Raw genomic sequence first — 18,059 nt, 5'->3', positions numbered from 1 at the left:
CCTTTGCAGATGGTCCTTGGGCCACAGCAGAGGCCTGCACGGGCTTCTCTTAGAGGGGAGTGAATGACTAGTAGTAACCCGCAGCTGCCGGGCAGCCTTTGGGAGGAAGCAGCCTGCATGGTGGCCCCAGACATGGTCGGGGTGGGCGGGTCTGTGCGGCCACAGCCCGAGCCTTGGGGTCCAAGCTGACCGGCGTTGGTAGAGAGCTTGTCAGCCACCCTAGAAGCCAGCAAGCAGAGCTGAGCTGTCACAGGGCTCTGAGCAGCATCTATCATCATGCCAAGTTGTTCCGCAGAGTAGATGAGAAACGATTTTTATTTTTTGATGCTGCTAGTATTTTCCAAAGTTTTGTAGAATGAACGTACATTATTTATCAGAAAAAGATGAGCATTATTTTTGTAAAATAACTTCAACGGCTCTCTTAAAAGCAATGATCTTTTTTTTTTTCCTTTCAATTTTTTTTGGTCCGTGTGTAGTAAACCATGCAACCTTAAATGTTCAGCTCGGTGAGCACATAAATACGTATGTGACACCCACGCAGACACCTGACTATTCCCAGGCCCCGCTGGGCTCCCTCATTCCCCAGCCAGTCAACGGTAGGGGCCGGTATCCTGACCTCTGCTACCATTGATTAGTTTATGTCCCTGACCTGTTAAATGAAAAAAATACTTAACAATAATGGTCAAATTGGGGCTGTTAGGTAGGGCCATTCCTTTAGTGTGAATAATAACTTTTTAGCAAATTGAAGGTTACTTTTGTAGGAAATTTTCTAAGTATATACCTTTAATGATCTATAACCCTATGTAAAGTAGATTGGGCAAATTAGTAAAATCTAGAGTTAGCCTCTTCTCAAATATATATAAATAGTCAAACAAATAAGTGTCCCAAAATGAGTCACTCTGGAACCTCGATCATTCAATAGCTATGGTGGACAGAATTTCCCTTGAATCTGAAGTTGCCACGCTCTCTGTCAGTTGATGACATTTGAACTCTGATTGGGTGGACGGTAGTGCCTGCACGTGCCCAGACGTACTGGCCCCACTGGGGATTTGGAAGAGGTGAAGTTTACAGTTCGCCCTGGCCTTGGGTCCTCACAGGGTGCTGAGTGAGGCGTCACCATGTCATGGATGGGACCCGGGCAGAGGTCGACACTGATTCGATACCCCATGGCCTCGACCCTGATTCCATGATGGACTCTGAAACTATTCAAGGCACTAGGGGTCGGCCTCATGAGCAGCAAAATCCCAGCAGGGGAATCGTTCTGACTGCCAATCCAGACATCCATGCACAGCTGGATGCCCACAGATGCTTCTGGTTACCCGTACTTAGCTTTCTTTTATGGGAGCGACACATGCTAATTGTTGAAAATAGAGAAAAGCAAAAGAAGAAATTAAAATCAACTGTAATCGCAGTCTTCCATGATGACTTCTACTGAAATTCCCATGACTTTTCCCTGTCCTTTATTTTCATTTATGCAAAATTGAGGTCAGGCTCAGTGATTCTCCAAATCATTAAATCTTATTGGAAGGCATGGCTTTTAATAGTTGCATGACATTCTGTCCCATTGATTTTTACAACTTAAACATTGTCCTAGTTTTTGAGTATTTACGTTGTTCCTATTTATCGTTATAAAAGTTGAGTATTTAATCATTCATTCATTTAGTCAACAGATTGCACTGAGTTTATATTATATGTCAGGCCCTGTAGAGGTCCTTAGGCACATTTGGAAATTAAAAAAGAGATGTCGTCTCTGTTGTCCTACAGCTTATGTTCTGGTGAAGAAGTCAGAGATGAAACAAATAAACTAATCAAATAGAGACTTAACAAAGCCACAAATCAGGTAATTTATAAAATGCATCAATGCCCCAAATGTACAAAACCTACTTGATGAAGAAAAACAAAATTAGAGAACTCATATTTTCTGATTTAAAGAAATATGTTACTGGCCTAAGTACAGACACCTAGAACAATGAGACAGAACTGAGAGACCAGAAGCAAGCTCATGCATTTTTGTTCAGTTGATATTTGACAAGCATACCAAGGCCACGCAACAGAGAACCATCTTTTTAGTAGATGGGGTGTGTGGGACAACTAGATGTGTACATGGAAAAGAATGAAGTTGGAACTTTCTCACATCATATAAAAAAGTGATTTCCAAATGGATCAAAGGCCTAATTGTAAGAGCTAAAACCTTAAAACACATAGAAAACACACAAGGGTAAATATTTGTGACTTTCAATCAGGCAGTGGTTTCTTAAATATGACCCCAAAAGCACAGACAACAACAACAAAAATAGATACTTGAACTTCATCAAGATGAAAAACTTTTGTGCCTCCAAGGACACCACCAAGAAGGTAAAAAGGCAACCTCAGAATGGGAGAAAATATTTGCAAGTCGTGTGTCTGATGAGGAACGGGCACCCAGATTACATAAAGAACTATTTCAACTCAACAATAAAAACAAAAATAACCCAATTGAAAAATAAGCAAAGGACTGGAATAGACATCTCTCTGAAAAAGACGTACAGATGGCCCATGAACATGTGAAAGATGCTTAGCGTCATCGGGGAATTGCAAATTGAAACCACTGCGACGTCCCACCTCACGCCCACTGGGTCAGCTAAAATAAAAACGACAGGCAATGATAGGGGTGTCGGTAATTGGCACTCCTCCACCGGTGACAGGGATATAGAACACTGCAGCTGCTCCTGAAAAGGGTAAACAGAGCTACCACGTGACCCACTATTCCATTCGCGGGGGCATGCCCGAGACAACTGAGAACATATGTTCACACTAAGACCCCTCTGTGGATGTCCCCGGCAGCCTCGCTTGTACTGCCCAACCTGGAAAGAACTCAGGTGTCCACCAGCTGGGACAGAGACACGGAATGTGGTCTGTCCATATAATGGATTAGTATTCAGCTATAAAAAGAAGTTAAATGCTGACACCTGCTACAGCACGTTGGACCTTGCAACATTGTGACGAGTGAGGAGGCCAGATCCAAAAAGGCATGCACATACCACGTGATTCCGCTTACGCTGTCCAGAACCACCAACTCCGCAGAGACAGGAAGTGGGTTGGGGGTTGCCAGGAGCTGGGGGTGGGGATGACTGCCAATGGGCCTATCCAGCCTTCTTTTTAGGGTGATGATGGTGTTCCAGAATGGAACAGTCATTGTGGTTGGATCGTATTGTGAATCTCCTAAAAATGACAAGATTGATCAGTTCAAAAGGATGAATTCTGATGGCACATGAATTATATATCAATAAAACATCATCACAAAAAATTGTAGTCATGCTAAATAAAACAAGCCAGGGGTAAGGGACTTGGTGAGGATGTGAGGTCCGAATGCAAGTGGCAGTTGTCTGGATGCAGAGGGAGGAAGGTAGCCCATTGACAGGGGCCCAGGGGGAAGGGTCCCTGTTCTGACTGTGCCCCTCATCGTTGCCCTGGATCAGACGAAAGAGACGCGGCATTGAACTGTCAGTAAAATCTCATTTCTGAAGTGGTAAATTTCATTGTAAAAATAATGATATTCAGATAAATAACAAAATGAGAATCAGTCACCCGCCACGGCATCCTGCCGAGTTGGCAAGGACAGAGGGGAAAGACGCCCTCACACCCTGAGAGCGGATGTGCCCGTTGGTGCAAGCTTTAGGAAAAGTGACTGGAGATGCTTATTACAGAACCGTGCTGTGGGTGAAGAGTCAGTCTTTGGATGACGGAGTCTAGGGCTTGTGTTGGGGACCCGAGGCGTAATCCTGCTTGCTTAAAACCCATTCCATCGTGTGTATTTCTCATGGTCATCCCATCCGCAGAGGGAGAAATGGGGACTCAGAAACGTCCAGGGATTTGCTGAGGTGCATGCAGGTGGTCAGCCCTGAAGTGGGTCTGTAACCCACGACTGTGTGTGTCCGAAGTCCACTCTGGCCTGACCTTCCAGCAACAGGCACAGATACGTTCTTTGGGGCTTTGTCGTTTGCCAGACCAGCAACTGTCGTCTCATGCTTGGCAGTAAAACACCAAATACATGTTGAATTGTGTGATTATTTTATACTTGGCTTCTGAGGCCACATGCCAGTCAACGTTCAGATTTAGGATCACGTCGTAGACTGTATATTCATCTTAAAATGATAAGGAATCGTTGGGAAACTTGAAGCATGTGATTCAAGTGGGAAAATGTCGACTTACTGATTTTTTAGGGAATATGCTGGTAGCCCCAACGGAAGGTTCCCTGCAGTGTTTGCAGGATTCTGCTCTAGATGGGGAAATGGGCACCGGGGTGACCTGAGAGCAGATGTTGAAGGTTATAGAAGTAGGGTTAGAGTCTATGTTTCTTTTCCCTGAAAAAACATTTTTTAAACTTTTTTTTGGAGATAAGTACAGACTTCCTTGTTGCAAACATAATGTACTTTTACTTCCCTCTTTCTGGGCAGGCTGGGATGCCGGGAGGCTGGGAAGAGTATCCCCCATTTCTCTGTCACTGCTCCTCACCTGCCCATGCACACCCTCGAGCAGTAACTCAGACTAATTCAGCTGGGGGGAGGCCGCAGCACGGTCCGACGTCCTAAGTCCAGAAACAGAACGTTCAAATACATTACGCACCACAAGCCAGCACGGACTGGTGCTAACAGGTGAAATAAAAAAATTAATAGGAAATTACGGTTCACAAGATTCTTGCAGGAGCGAATGAAGTATTGTAAGCCATCTGCTTCTGAATACTGGGGGGATGTGGAAAGTAACTCTAACTTGGTTAGCCCTTGATGAATGTGGTCAGCAAACATTTATTTTGTACCCATTACGCGTGAGGCATTAGGAAAGTGGACAGGGATAAAGATGTAGCCCACAGAGTGCTCTGGGGAACACTGTGTGAGTGGGTGTTGGAGCCCTCGGTATGTGGACCATAGCACAGGGCACAGGGCGTTTTGGAGGTGAGCTGTGGTCTTAGGGAACTGACAAGAAAGGAGGGGTGAAAGGTTTTACGTTTCTCGGTTTTGAGTCCCGACAACAAGGCTTTCTTACACTGTCTGCACCAAGCGCGGTGACGTGGTCAAATGGTGAGGAGGCACTGTGGCCACAGCCGGGTTCCATGGGCGCAGAACATGGGCCGTGTGCTCACGGGATCAGGAACGCGATTCTCAGTGTCTGATCTTCGGGGGGGTCATTAGGGATCGGCAGGGTTCGAGGAGGGGAGGAGAGGGGTGGGAGGGAGAAGAGTTTGCAGGCAGGAGAAATCGCATATGTAGACACAGACCGTGGGAGGCATGAAAAGCTTGGTGTGGCCGGAGCGTGGGTGGGGATATGGCATGTGAAGCCCAAATGGCAAGGGAACAACAGACCAGCGGTTTCTTCACAATGATTCACCTGCTTTCCTGACTAGAATGGATCCTTGGTCACGGACCCTGTCGGCCGGTGTCCTACTGGATCCTGGACGAGGGTCAGGCACGCGTTGGGGCTCGGTCTGCGGTTGCCACGGGAGTGACACGGCCGGAGAGAGCTGTGGCCTGTGGTGGTGACTCTTCTGTCCTCATTGCTGTGTCACCACTGCCTCGTGGGACTCTATTGCTGTTCATTGATTCATCACGCCACGGATGGGTCCCTGGTTGTCCCTCCAGGGCTGGGTCTCACGAACAGAGCTACCGTGAGTATGTTCGCACATTTGTTTGGCGGGCACGTGGCTCATCTCCCTCGTGGTGGAGGTGCTGGGTCACGGGGAAGCACACGTTCGGCACGGAGAGAACACCTCACAGTTCCCCAAGAGTTTGCCCCCATCCTCACTTGGACCAGCATGTGCATTTATCCTGCTGCTCAAGACAGGAGTCACCTTTCCTCAGTGCATCTGTCCCTCGAAATTACCTTGAAACAAAATGCACAACTTGACCTGCCAGCATTTCTCTAACGCTAGCTCTGATGTGGGCAATCAGTGTCCTCGCCCAAAGGAGACAAGAGGCTCCATCCTTCTGTTCCCCACCATCACCGCCCTCTCTCCTCCAGGCTCCATCCACCAGCTGGACCAACATGGGGCTTTGGATTCAGATTGCTGCCCTATTCAGACACAACCCAAGACTTAATGTAGTCTCCGAAGGTCTGGTGGCTCAGGAGCAGTTCCCGTCAATTGTTGGTTCTCAGAAGCTGCGTTGGACCTTGTCACTCCTGGATGGTAGAAGGTGCAGACAGTTCCTGCCAGACCCCTGGGACTATGACTTGCTGGCCTGGCTGGGATCCCACACCCATCCTTGACTTGTAGCTGAGGCCAGGGATGGAATTCAGGAGGCCCATCTGAGAGGCGTGGCTGGTTTCACTGAGTGCCTCCCTTCCTCCAGCACACCTGAGCGAGGTGACACCCCAGAGGGCTGTGGACGGAGGTCCCAGCTCCCTGGAGTTAGAGTGTCCAGATTTCCAGGGGGGCCTTGTGACCAAGTCTGCATCATAGCATGGAGGTCCGTGTTTATAAGCGTGGTCTTTTCTTCTGGGAAGAAAGTATTTAAAGTTTTTCATCATTCTGTAATTGTACAAGGAATAGATGGTTATGTTCTTGTTATAAAAAGTTCAAACAAGGCAGAAGCACCAGAGGTAGGGCCTCCTACCCATGGCCCCTCGTGGAGCACTTGCTCCCTCTTTGTCTCTGCTCTCCTGTCTCCAGAGAACTGAGAACTGAGCCCCTCCCCTCGAATCTGGGGTGACCCTGTGCCTTACTTCAACCAGTACAATGTGAAGGAAGTGACTGTCTCCTGGAGACTCTCAGCTTCAATCATTTAAAAATGGCCGAATTTGGAATTATAGTTCGGATGTGTCCAAAATGTTTAGCCAAGAGTTTATGGATGAACATTCGAGAAGGGGGTTCACATCGTCACAATGCAGGCAGTGAAGCAATGAATGTTTTGTACGTACAATTTCACGCACTTACACATGAATAAAGTTCTACAAATGATGTCGCTGGGTCAAAGGGAACCACGTTTCGCATCTCCACAGACACTTCCAGACAGTCTTCCAAAAAGTTTTCACCAAATTAGGAGAGCATGAGGGAGAGCCCTTTTTCCTGCTTCCTCACCCAGCTGACCACTCAGCTGGGTGAAAAATGATCTCTCTGTTTGGGTTTATTTTAACTACTCTGATACTAGTCTTTATGGGGGCATGTTGGCCAGCTGTCTGTCTTCCTCTGGATTTCCCATTTGTTTTCTTGCCCATTGTTTTCTCTTGAGTTGATGGGCTCATGTAATGACTCACAGAACCTCGTGGAGTAGCCTGATCATTAATTTTTTTCCCTGCTCAATTGATTGCATTTTTCTTAATCTTTCACTTGTCTTTCCATGGTATTTCATCACATGTCTTTTCTAACAAAAATGATCAATTTTCATAAGTCCAAATACCATAATATATCTTTCCACAGATGCTGGTCTTCTTTTACTTATTTGTCCTTCATTCAAGGTTTTTTTCAATTCGATCTTGCACTGTTTTTGTTTTTTTGTTTTTAATTTTATTTATTTATTTGACAGAGAGAGAGAGAGACCACAAGTAGGCAGAGGCAGAGAGAGAGGGGGAAGCAGGCTCACTGCTGAGCAGAGATGACCTTGCACAGTTCTCAAACTTAATTCATGTTGTGTTTCCTACACTTGTAAACAAGACAATGACCCCCTTAGATCTCTGGTCCTTGTGCTGGCCTTTGCCTGGTCGAGAATCTGTTCCTTCTTGTCAACCTTGTCGTTGTCACTCACTCCCTGTAACATATCTTGTTCTTAACTTGGGTGAAAGCTCTGACTTTAAACCACTGGGTTTGATCGACTCAGGATAATTATGATTACTGAGATGTTTGGACCCGTTCCTGTTTTGACTTCTGTTTTCCCCGAGTCTTTTGTGTATTTCTGGCTCTCCCCTTCTTTCTGCTGGCTTGACTGCTTTTATTTGCTTCCTCCTTCTATTCTATTCTCTAGCAGTCTGGAGTTCAGTCATCCTATTCTTATTTTTTACCAGTTTACAGCCTTTTTACATGCATGTAATTGTACGTTGCTTTCGCTGCTGCCGTGAATCCCTTCCAAGCTGCATGTTTCCCCTGCTCATGCTTCCCCAGCTCCAGGATCTGTTTTCTGTCTGCCCTGGCCAGCCGATTTGGGGGTCTTCTGAGATGGAGCTCCCTGTCACTGTAAAAAAAATATTTAAACTTATGTGTCAGTAATGATGAAGCACCAGGCGTACCTGTGACTTCTGTTGATTCATTCCTTATTATTTTTCTCCTAGCCCACGTCCTCCTGTTTTTTGTATTCATTGTTCTTCTGGAATAATTCTTTCGGGGAAGCATCTGTGGGTGGTTAACGTTCTGAGTCCTCGCTTTGTCCTCCCACCTGAATGCCAGTTTGGGTGGATCTAAGATTCTTGGCTGCATACCGCTGTTCTTCAGACTTCCAATGGTGGTGTTCATCTTCTTGTACTGGGTGTGCAAGAGAACTTGCTCCGTGAGGAACCTGTTTCCCTTCCCCTCACAGAATGTTTGTACGATGTTTCTCTCTGGGTCCTTTTGTCCTGAAACTGAGCTGCCATACGTCCACAAGTGGGTCTTTTCATATTTCTGAGTGCCTTGAAAATATAGATACTCCTGTTTCGTCCAACACTCAACATTCTATTCTCTTTGTTCTTGAATATTTCTTCTCCTCTCTTTCCTTTTCTTGGACTTTGTATGAGGCAGGTGCAGGAACCTTTGGATCCAATCTCCAACACTTTACAGTTTCTTTTGTATGTCTTCTAGCCCCACTGGGATGTTTTCTGGGTCCCATTGTCCAGTTTCCATAGTTCTTTGTACATTTCTTGGGCCTAATGATTGAATTTTCTATGTACACCCTAAATTAATAACTTTCTCTCTGCTGGTGAAAGCCAGATAGACGTGCAATGGCAAAAATCCAAAATGTTATCCCTAATTGTAACTAAATTTTTAAAAAAAAGTGCCTTGGAATACATTGGAGAAGAAAAGCACGGGACATATGTCATAAAGACCACAAAGTCTTTGGCTCAAGTCATGATCTCAGGGTCGTGAGATTGAGCCCTGTGTCGGGCTCTGCACTCAGTGGGGAGTCTGCTTGAGGATTCTCTCTCCTTCTGCCCCTTCCCCCTTGCATGTGTGCATGCCCCCTCAAATAAATGAATTTTCAAAAACATGTAAAGAAGTGAATGCATAGGTAAGTGATAAATAAATATTGTTAAGTACAATTTAGGAGAATATCAAGACCTTCTTGAGCAACACAGCTCCCTCCCGAGCCATACAGAACATGACAGGCATATGATGACAGGAATTACTACAGTGTTCCTGTAGTAACAACTTATGTCAGGTAAAATGTAGAAACCATCAAAAGAAAAATGATTGAATGAGAGATTATCATCCCATTAATCTACAAGAAAAAGATAAGGAAAAGATAAACCCGTAAAGAATAGGAGACTGGGCCAAAGATAACAACAGCTCAGAGAAAAGGGAGTGAAAATGGCCAACACACATGTGAGAAAAATCACATATCCTTACAGATATCAGGGAAATCCAAATTAAAAAAGAAAGGAAGTACTTTCGCCCGTGAGAGTCAAAGATACAGAGATCGGTGCTATACAGCGTTATGAAGGATAGAAATAAGCTTGCTGACACATTGATGGTAAGGGGGCAAATTAAGGCAGACATTGGGGGCATGACCCAGGTCCGTGATGCTAGTGGAGGCACTCACCTAACTCTCAAGGGTGGTGGTGGTGGTCATCATGTGACTCCCTGGAGTTCGTCGTGGCCTTCATGTCACTCTGGGATGGCAGTGGTGGCTATATTCACACAACTCTGACAGCGGTGAGGGTAACGACATGGCTGGTGGGGATGGAGGTACCTACGGAGCTCTGAGAAGTCAGTTTACACACTACTGCAGAGGTGGCTGTGGTAGTCAAGTAAGTGTGCCGGTCATGGTGCTCACAGAATTCCGTATTGTTGGTGGTGATACCTATGGAGCTATGATGGTTTCGCTGGTGTTCACATAATTCTCTGACATTGTGGCCTCCACACGACTGTGCTGCTGGTGGAGGTGTGCACATTTGTCATGGTGTGGACATCATCGTGTCGTGCCATGGTGGTATCCACATAACTCTGCAGCACTGGTGGTGTAATTCTCCTTCCGGGTGGTGGTGCCCACACGACTGTGAAGTTCGTCGTGGTAGTCACAGAAGCCTGCTATGGTGGTCCTGATATTCCATTCCTGCAGTGGTGTGATGGTGATGACATTCAGATGTCACTGTGGTATTGGTCATGTCAGTCACATAGTTGGTCGTGTTGGTCATGGTGTCTCCATAACCGTATTTTGTTGGTGCTGGTAGTTGCACAACTCTTTGGCTGTGTTGATGGTAGTACTCCCATAATTGCATCGTTGGTTCTCTCTTCATGTAGCTCTAGCTCTATGAGTTGGTCATGGATCCACATAGCCTTGGCATGGTGCTGGTGTTTCCGTGCACATCATCTTCAACTGTGGTAGTCGCATTTCTGTGACTCTATGATGTTGTTGCTGGTGTGGTTCTGCTGACTCTGTGTGGTTGGTCATGGTGTTCTCATGCCAGCAGGATGGTGGCAGAGGTGGTAGTCAAATAACTATGTGACGGAGATTTTGTCTCCCCATGACCTTGCAATGTTGCTGGAGGTTGTGTTCACATGGTCTGCGAAGCTCATTATGGTGTTCCTACCACCCTGCAGCATTTGTCATAGCATTGGCATGACTGAGCAAAACTGATGGTGCCAGTCATGTATCTTGTGACAGTGCTGATGGTGTAATTCAGACAACCCCGTGACTTGGTCATGGTGTCTACACAAATCTGTGATGATGCTGTGTTGGCATTAGTGCATCCCTGCAAGGTGGTGGTATTCGTGTAGATCTGTGACTTTGGTCAGGACAGTCACATAGGTCTCCTGGTTTGTGGTCATGGTATTCACAAGGTGGCGGTTGTGACAATAGTTGTGGTGTCCACGTGTCTGTGGGATGGCCATGTGGTGGTATTTGCCTAGCTCTGCCATGGTGCTCATGGTATTCTGGAAATTCCACACGGCCATAGTGGTGATCTTCACATAGCTCCAAGATGGTATTGGCTGTGCCAATCCTATACCTCTGCAGAGTCACTCATGGTCTTCACAGAACTCGGAAAGGGTGGTCACAGTGTTCCCATAATTTTTCAGGGCTGCTGTGACCTCCACATAACCCTCTGTTGGTGGTCATGGTATCCCCATAATTGCGAGGCTGTTGGTTATAGTCACATAACTCTGAAGTCGGTGACAGTATTCACAGACCTCTTCAATTCTTTTGATCACCTTCCCACGAAACCAAGATGCTCTTGGTGGTGTGTTTAATTAACTATAGTGGTGCCTGTGGGGTATTTGTGGTGTTGGTGGTATTCGCATAGTCTACAGTGGTGGCGGTGCCATGTTTCCATAACTGCAGTGGTGACGTGGGGATACGTCCACTGATGCACAGCCAGGAGTGTTATCCATCAGACTCGGTGATGCTCATCATGGCGTTCGTGTAACGCTGCAGTGCTGGAGGATTTGGTCTTCACACAGCTCTGCAGCTTCAGTCGTGGTAGCATGCAGCTGTGAGACTGGAGGTCGTATGCAGACAGTTCTGCATGATGGCTGTGATCCCTTCAGCAGCACTGCGGTCTTGCCCGTGGACTCACATACCTCTGATGTTCACGGTACTCCCACTTCTCTGCAAAGCGGCAGTTGTGTTCACATAACGACAACACTGGCTGTGGTACTCAACAGCTCTCTGATGGGCGGCATACTCATCAGGTATCTGCAGTGGTTCTTGTCATAGTCACATCCGTGATGGTGGTCGTGGGGTAGTCCTCTATGTCTATAGTTGTGGGTGAGTAATTGTGTGACTCTGTGTGGTGGGGGTGATGTGTTCACAGATCTTTGAGCAGCAGCGCGGGTGGTGTTGACACCATTCTGCCACTTCAGTCATTCTCATTACTTCACTTCGTAATGGTGGTGGTGGTGGTATTCACGTAGCTCTGGGACATTGCTGTGATCACCATGCTGGGACGGGGATGGATGTGGCAATCCCATAACTCTGCAAAGAGGGTTGAGGTCTTCACATATCCAAGTGACAGCGGCAGTGGTAGTCACGTACCCCTGCCGTGGTGGTGATGGCATCTGCACAGCCGTACTAGCAGCGGCACCGGCCCCCCAACCCTGCAGCGTTGTTCCCGCTTCTCACGGGACTCGCAGCATCATGGAGGATGATCAGTGGGTCATTCATGGAACTCTTTGACGGTGGATGTGGGATTTGTGTGACTGTGTGACCGTGGTGCTAGGAGCCGTGTGGTCCTGAGACGTTCGTCTTGGCAGGCACGGAAGGCTGTGATGTTGGTCACTGTAGTCACGAGACTCCGCCGTGCCAGTGGCCATCTGCTTTGTGTGTCTCCATGATGTTGTTCATTGTATCCACATGGCTGTGGCCGTGGCGGTGGTGGTGGTGTTCCAGCAACTGTGCGATGTGGTGGTTGTGGTGTCACGTGGCGGCACGAGGCCTGGAGGCATAGTCACGTTGTATGGGTACAGAGGCTTCCGTTCAGAGAATTTTGAAGCTTTGCTCCAAGTTACATAACTAGATATGACAGAGTCAGGCTCCAATTCCAGTTTTCTGAATAATTCAAATGCAGTCTTTTCTGTACTACACCATGAGGCCTCTTCCTGCGAAGTCTGAATTTAAAGGCATTGGTATAAAACATCTGTCCTTCAAATTCCCAAGGGCTCTGGCACACAAATATTGTATCTCCACCGTCTAGTTGTTTATGTACAGCTCTCGTTATGTCCGCACATTTACAGACACACACACGCTTACATGTGTGAAACGGATTAAAGATTTGGCTACAAATTTAGATGTGTAAATTGAAACTTCTGAAAGTTTGTGTTACATAATGCAGAAGAGGGCTTTCTGGTAAACCAAAATAAAGCAACTAGGAAGGTCATAGATATATAGTTTGTTGACAAAACCCAAAATATATTGGTTAAATAATGAAGTCTAATATTGGTCAACATGTTGGTATTAGAGTGTTTTCATTCTTTCTTCAGAAATTATAACCCTCTAGACCCTTGTAAAGGACTAGAAATACGAGGTCTGGATGTTGGGGTGGTCACACTCTGGGACGTGTTTAGGCAATAATGGATTTATGCACTTAAGATTTCTGCACTTAATGGTACACATTATACTTCAACAGAAGTTTTTGAAAAATATGTTTCTGAATAAAATGCAAATACTCAAGGATCTTGGGAAAGTCAAGTCTGGCGGCCTGTAGGATTCAAGGATACTTTCTCATGGATGTGAGTTATTGCTTTTCCAGAAAGAGAACAAAGCCTCGAGAGGCACATAAAGTTAAAATGTGATTTAAGAAGCATGCACAGCTTCCAGGAATGCCCTTGATGTGGCTAGGAGCTGTCTTTTTGTCTTGCCCCCCAGGCTCATGATTATGTTTTTTTCCCTTGCAGTACTTGGGCTGCATTGAAGTTCTGCGCTCAATGAGGTCTCTTGACTTCAGCACAAGAACACAGATTACCAGGTAAGCCCTCTTGAGCACGCACTCCTGTGATCTTACTAAAGGAGGGAATGATTGCAGCATTAGCAGCCTAGAAATTTCCAGAAGGAGAGTCTGCCCCTTGAGCGCTGGTGACCCTGACAGGGGGTCAGAGCCCGGTGGATTCAGGATTTCCATGTGTTTGCCCACATCTGTGAGGTGCACCTCAGGCTTAAGAACCTTGGGGATGTTCCCACTTCCAAAGCTGTCCTTATAACGGAGCTGCAGACACGTGTAGAGCTTGTGAACGTTTCTTTATACTTGAAACTCTTAAACCAGATTGATATTTCAAAATGTACTGAACTGGGCTATTTCTTTCTAAAGAGAAAAATGAAGGTGTCAGGAGAGAGCTGCACAGAGAATAAAATGCATGATTCCAGGCAGAGATGTTCGTGGCGGTAGTAATTTCAGAAGCAGCCGGTTGTTTGCGGGGTCAGTGACATTGAGCAGGTGTACAGAGGTCCTCCGCTGTCAACTAGATTCTAAACTCCTCGAGGGCCAGTTCCATAGTTAAGCACTGTTTTTAATAAAATCGTAGACATGTAGAGCTTAAACCTTTAGAAAAACGCCCATTTCAGGTCACCTGGAAGAGGAGAACTGGAAAGCCAGGAGGGGTTCGTGAAAGAGCCCATTGCTTTGGGCCACAAGCTTCGCTCACTTTGGTGCTTGTGGAATTACTTGGTCTAAATAGTGACCTCAGAATACGCCTCCTACTCACGGCATTTCCATCAGTCTAGTGCATATCTTTGGGTTAGTAAGCCAAAAACTAATGACCGAACTTGAGGAAGCCATTATTTGTCGTCATTAGCGGCTAAATATTGTACATACTTTGACTGTGGTAAACATCGCCGTGGCATGTCCTCCTCACCGAAGAAATCCATGCTTAGAAGAAGTGATGTTTCTGTCCCCTCTGAAGCAAATCCAGGCATGCAGGGTGGGAACGCACCAACGTTTTAACCCGCACTGAGGGAAGAATCTGCCTCCGCTGGTCGGTACAGGGTGGTTTATGGAAGTCGCCAAGGCACAGGAACGGTGTTCTGAACAGAGGCTTCGGAAGAGAAGCAGGAGGTTACGGAGCCAGTGCTTGATCCTCCGGATGCGGTGGCAGGACCAGTGGCGCCGGCGGGCAGAGCGCTGGGCCCGTGTGTGGGTGCGGGGACCACGGGACTGTTGGCCATCTCGTGTGTGCTGGTGGTTTCATGAAAGAGAATCGTCGGATTTTTCTGCTGAATTCCCTTAACAGCTCCTTTCACTTCTGCGACGGCTTCCTTCCATTTCAGTTCTCCTGGTGTATCCATCGAAGGGTTTGTGCCAGCTGGGCACGTGCTGGCCCACGTGGGCCATCCCACATTGCCGGGCCCCTGCTCCGGGGAGAAAGGTGCATAGGCAAGCGACAGAGGGGCGTGTGACAGGCACAGGCCTGGGGAGCAGGGGTGGGGGGGGACGGGAACTATCCTGGTGCTCCCTCCGTCAGGGTCCCGGAGCAACAGTTAACACCGTAGCAGGAAGCTGCGGGGCAGACCCCGGTGGATGTGGAGGTCTAGGTGTGCGTGTCCCCCCCCCCCCCCGCGTTCCATTCAGGCTTCCGCAAAGGCAGGCAGTGTAATGGGCTGGGGGGGAGGGAGGCGCGGTTCTGGGGCTCAGGAGACTTGGTGTTGAGTTCTGGCTTGGTTAGGCTTTTTGAAAACTCTCTGTGGTTGTCTCCACGATGCTTTTTGCTTCTTGCCTTGTTTCGATCACGTGGCACGGTCCTTATTTTAGGGGATAGCTGCAGTCCATGCCTAGGAAACATCAAGGTCGTGACTCGTCAAGGTCAGAGAGAAGCCTTTGCAAAGCTCCAGGAGAAGACTGCGCAGCACTGGGGGGCGCCGGGCAGAGGGCTGAGGCCGAGGCCACCTCCCAGTGCTGGCCGAGCCCCAGCGGCACTTGCTGTCTATGCTGAAGGTTGCGGGAAATGGGAGGTGGGTATAGACGTGATTAGGGTGTCGTCAACAGGCTCTGGAAAGACATGTTTCCAAGGGCTCCCCGGCCACACCGTTCATAAAAATATGTATTTCTGTGAGCAAGTGACCAGCCCCTACTCCTCTGGTAGAGGGTACAAGCTGTAGATGTAAGTGTCTCTTGGAGGCTAACCACGTGTCCTTCTGTGGGGGTCAATCGAGTGTTGGGTCTGAGTTCAGGCTGACTGTCACGCTCTCCACAGAGCCGCCTGTGGACTGCCAGCCGCTTCCGAGTGGATAACTCCGCAAGCAGGCCGCAAGCTGCCGGCCACTATATACTTAGCTGTGGTGATCGCGGTGAATCACCTCGCACCAGGACACCTGCGGCACAGCAGCCCGGAGGCCGCCCACGCGTGGAGGGACGTCCCACGTGTGGGGCCCCGCTCTGTCATTTTCCACCTGTGCAAGCTTGGGCTCAGCTTGCACACCCGTGAGCAGGACGCAAGCACGATGCCCACCTCGGTGGTGGTGGTGGGAGATCTGATGCCCACGGGACGGGGCCCACAGAGCGGGCGGCTCAGCCTGGGGGAGGGGTGTGAGGGAGGGTCTCCGGCTGGCATCACCCAGGGAGATGGGCAGGGGGTCGGGGGGAGAGTCGCAAGCAGGGAGGACCGAGCTGGATTTCCAAACCAGGTGACGGTGGCCAACAGTGCTCCCGAGAGTAGCTGCCCGGCCTGGACCCGGGGGTCAGACGACCTCCTGAGTGGACCACGCTGTTCGCCTCCCTGAGACGTCCTCTCCAGATGGTTCTCCTCTGTTGCAGGGGGAGGGTGTGGAGGGCTGAGCTGGGTTATGGCGGGAAGAGCCACGTCAGGTGGGGAGGACCTGGGGGAGAGCGTGGTCTCTGCCCTTCGGGCGCCCCGTGCACAGTGATGCGAGGCTCTCCACGTGCCTCTGGCTGCTAGACCAGCGTGTATTTTCCCTCTTTCCTTGGATTTCCTCCTCTGCTCATTTTTATGCTATTTATCGTGTTAAGTTTTATCTATTATTGGGAGTCATCTTAAGCCATTTTTAGGACCTGGAAGGCTATAAAGACATACCACTTAAGCCCAGAGTTCTCAGCGAGGTGGCCCTTCTCCAGCCATCCGTGTTGGCTTTAAATGACTCCGGCTGACCTTCTGCACTGCTTGGACTTGCCAGATGACGGTCCCGTCAGCAGCCACGTGTGCCTGTGCCACTCTTCCTGGTGTGCTCCTGTGGACGGTCAATGCATCGTGTAGGTCCTGAAATAAACTCATTCTTCCGAATTGCGGAGTCGGCAGTGCAATCTGGTTTTGTGATTTTGCTTCCTTTGTTTTAAGAGCTGCTGTAGTTTCCATGGGCCCCAAAGACCCTGGTCAGGACCAGACCTTCTCCAGTACCACTGCATGGATGTGATCGGCTCCCTAGCATGCCCCGTGGCGTGTGCACCCACCATTCTGCTCCAGAATCACCATTTCTGGAAAATTCTCTAGAAACATGCATAAGGCCCCTTTAATGTGAAAATCAAAATCAAAGCTTGGGTAAGCTTTGGGTAACTGTCTTTCAGGAAGTTATTCCCCTTTTGTTCTCTTCCAGCACATGAGTGTGGGCCGGCCACGCACTCCTCACATTGTCCGCGCGGGTCAGAGGGTAGTGAACGCGGGACTGGCTGTCAGCCTGCTGGTGGGAACGCTGTGACGTTGTCATCTCTTCTGTCTGAGGTTTCACGCGTGGACTGTGGTCGGGAGTGTGACCACGTGGTTGGGTCTGAACGTGCTGGGCAGGCCGTCGGTGGCTGCAGGGGCTTGAGTCGGAACAGAGTAGTGGACTCACCCTGGTGACTTGATGACTGGGGTCAGAGGCCCTGGGGACCTGGCGCTCTGATCGTGGGGGCTTGTGATAGTGGAGGATGCCGCCTGGCTTGCGGACTGGTCTCTCACCCACCCTGTACATGGAGGGGCCAATTGGTAGTGACCCAAAAGGCAAGCCCGAGGCCCGCAGCCTGGCCTCGAGACTCTGTCCTCCCCGCTGTCCCCCCGCCGCCAACCCGTCTCCCGGTCGACCGGGGAGGCCAGGCAGCGCCGGCTTCTCCAGGCACTTCCGGCTCCAGCGTTCTCTACGTGCCCTCAAAGAACCAAGTCCAGGGTGAACCCACGCCCATCGTCCATCATCCGTGTGCCCGAGGCCTTCCTGAGACTGCGCCCCTGCTGGACTCCTGCAAGCCACCTGCCCCGAGCCTGTCCCATCATGCCTCCAGCGTGGCTGCGCGGCTCGGGCACTTCCTCATGAGCTCGGTCGGGGATCAGAGCAAGCGCACTGCGCGGTGTGGGGCAAGGCTGCACCTGCTAATGTGATATCGGGCTCTGAGCGGCTGCCGTGGCCGGAGATGGACACAGAGGAAGGCGTGGGGCTGCCGGCCACTGGGGGAGCCGCCTGCGGTCCAGGGACTGACGCTCTGATCGCATCACCCCCCACCTCCGGTAGGACGATGGAGAGCCCGGGGTGGTGGGCTCTGCTCAGTCT

At 49.0% G+C, this 18,059-nt stretch overlaps 1 protein-coding gene across 1 annotated transcript in view; it reads left to right on the top strand.

Moving 5' to 3' along the window:
* SHC3 (SHC adaptor protein 3) overlaps nt 1–18,059 on the top strand; it is an 89,988-nt gene that overhangs the window by 10,673 nt on the left and 61,256 nt on the right. The window contains exon 2 of the mRNA XM_044266085.1: nt 13,490–13,560. Coding sequence (XP_044122020.1) covers nt 13,490–13,560 — 71 coding nt within the window. The remainder of the gene's footprint in view (nt 1–13,489; nt 13,561–18,059) is intronic.

This window comes from Neovison vison, chromosome 9, assembly GCF_020171115.1.
Source record: "Neovison vison isolate M4711 chromosome 9, ASM_NN_V1, whole genome shotgun sequence".
NCBI lineage: Eukaryota > Metazoa > Chordata > Mammalia > Carnivora > Mustelidae > Neogale > Neogale vison.
Note: the sequence above shows the minus strand (reverse complement) of the source record. Positions and strands in the feature narration are given on the sequence as shown.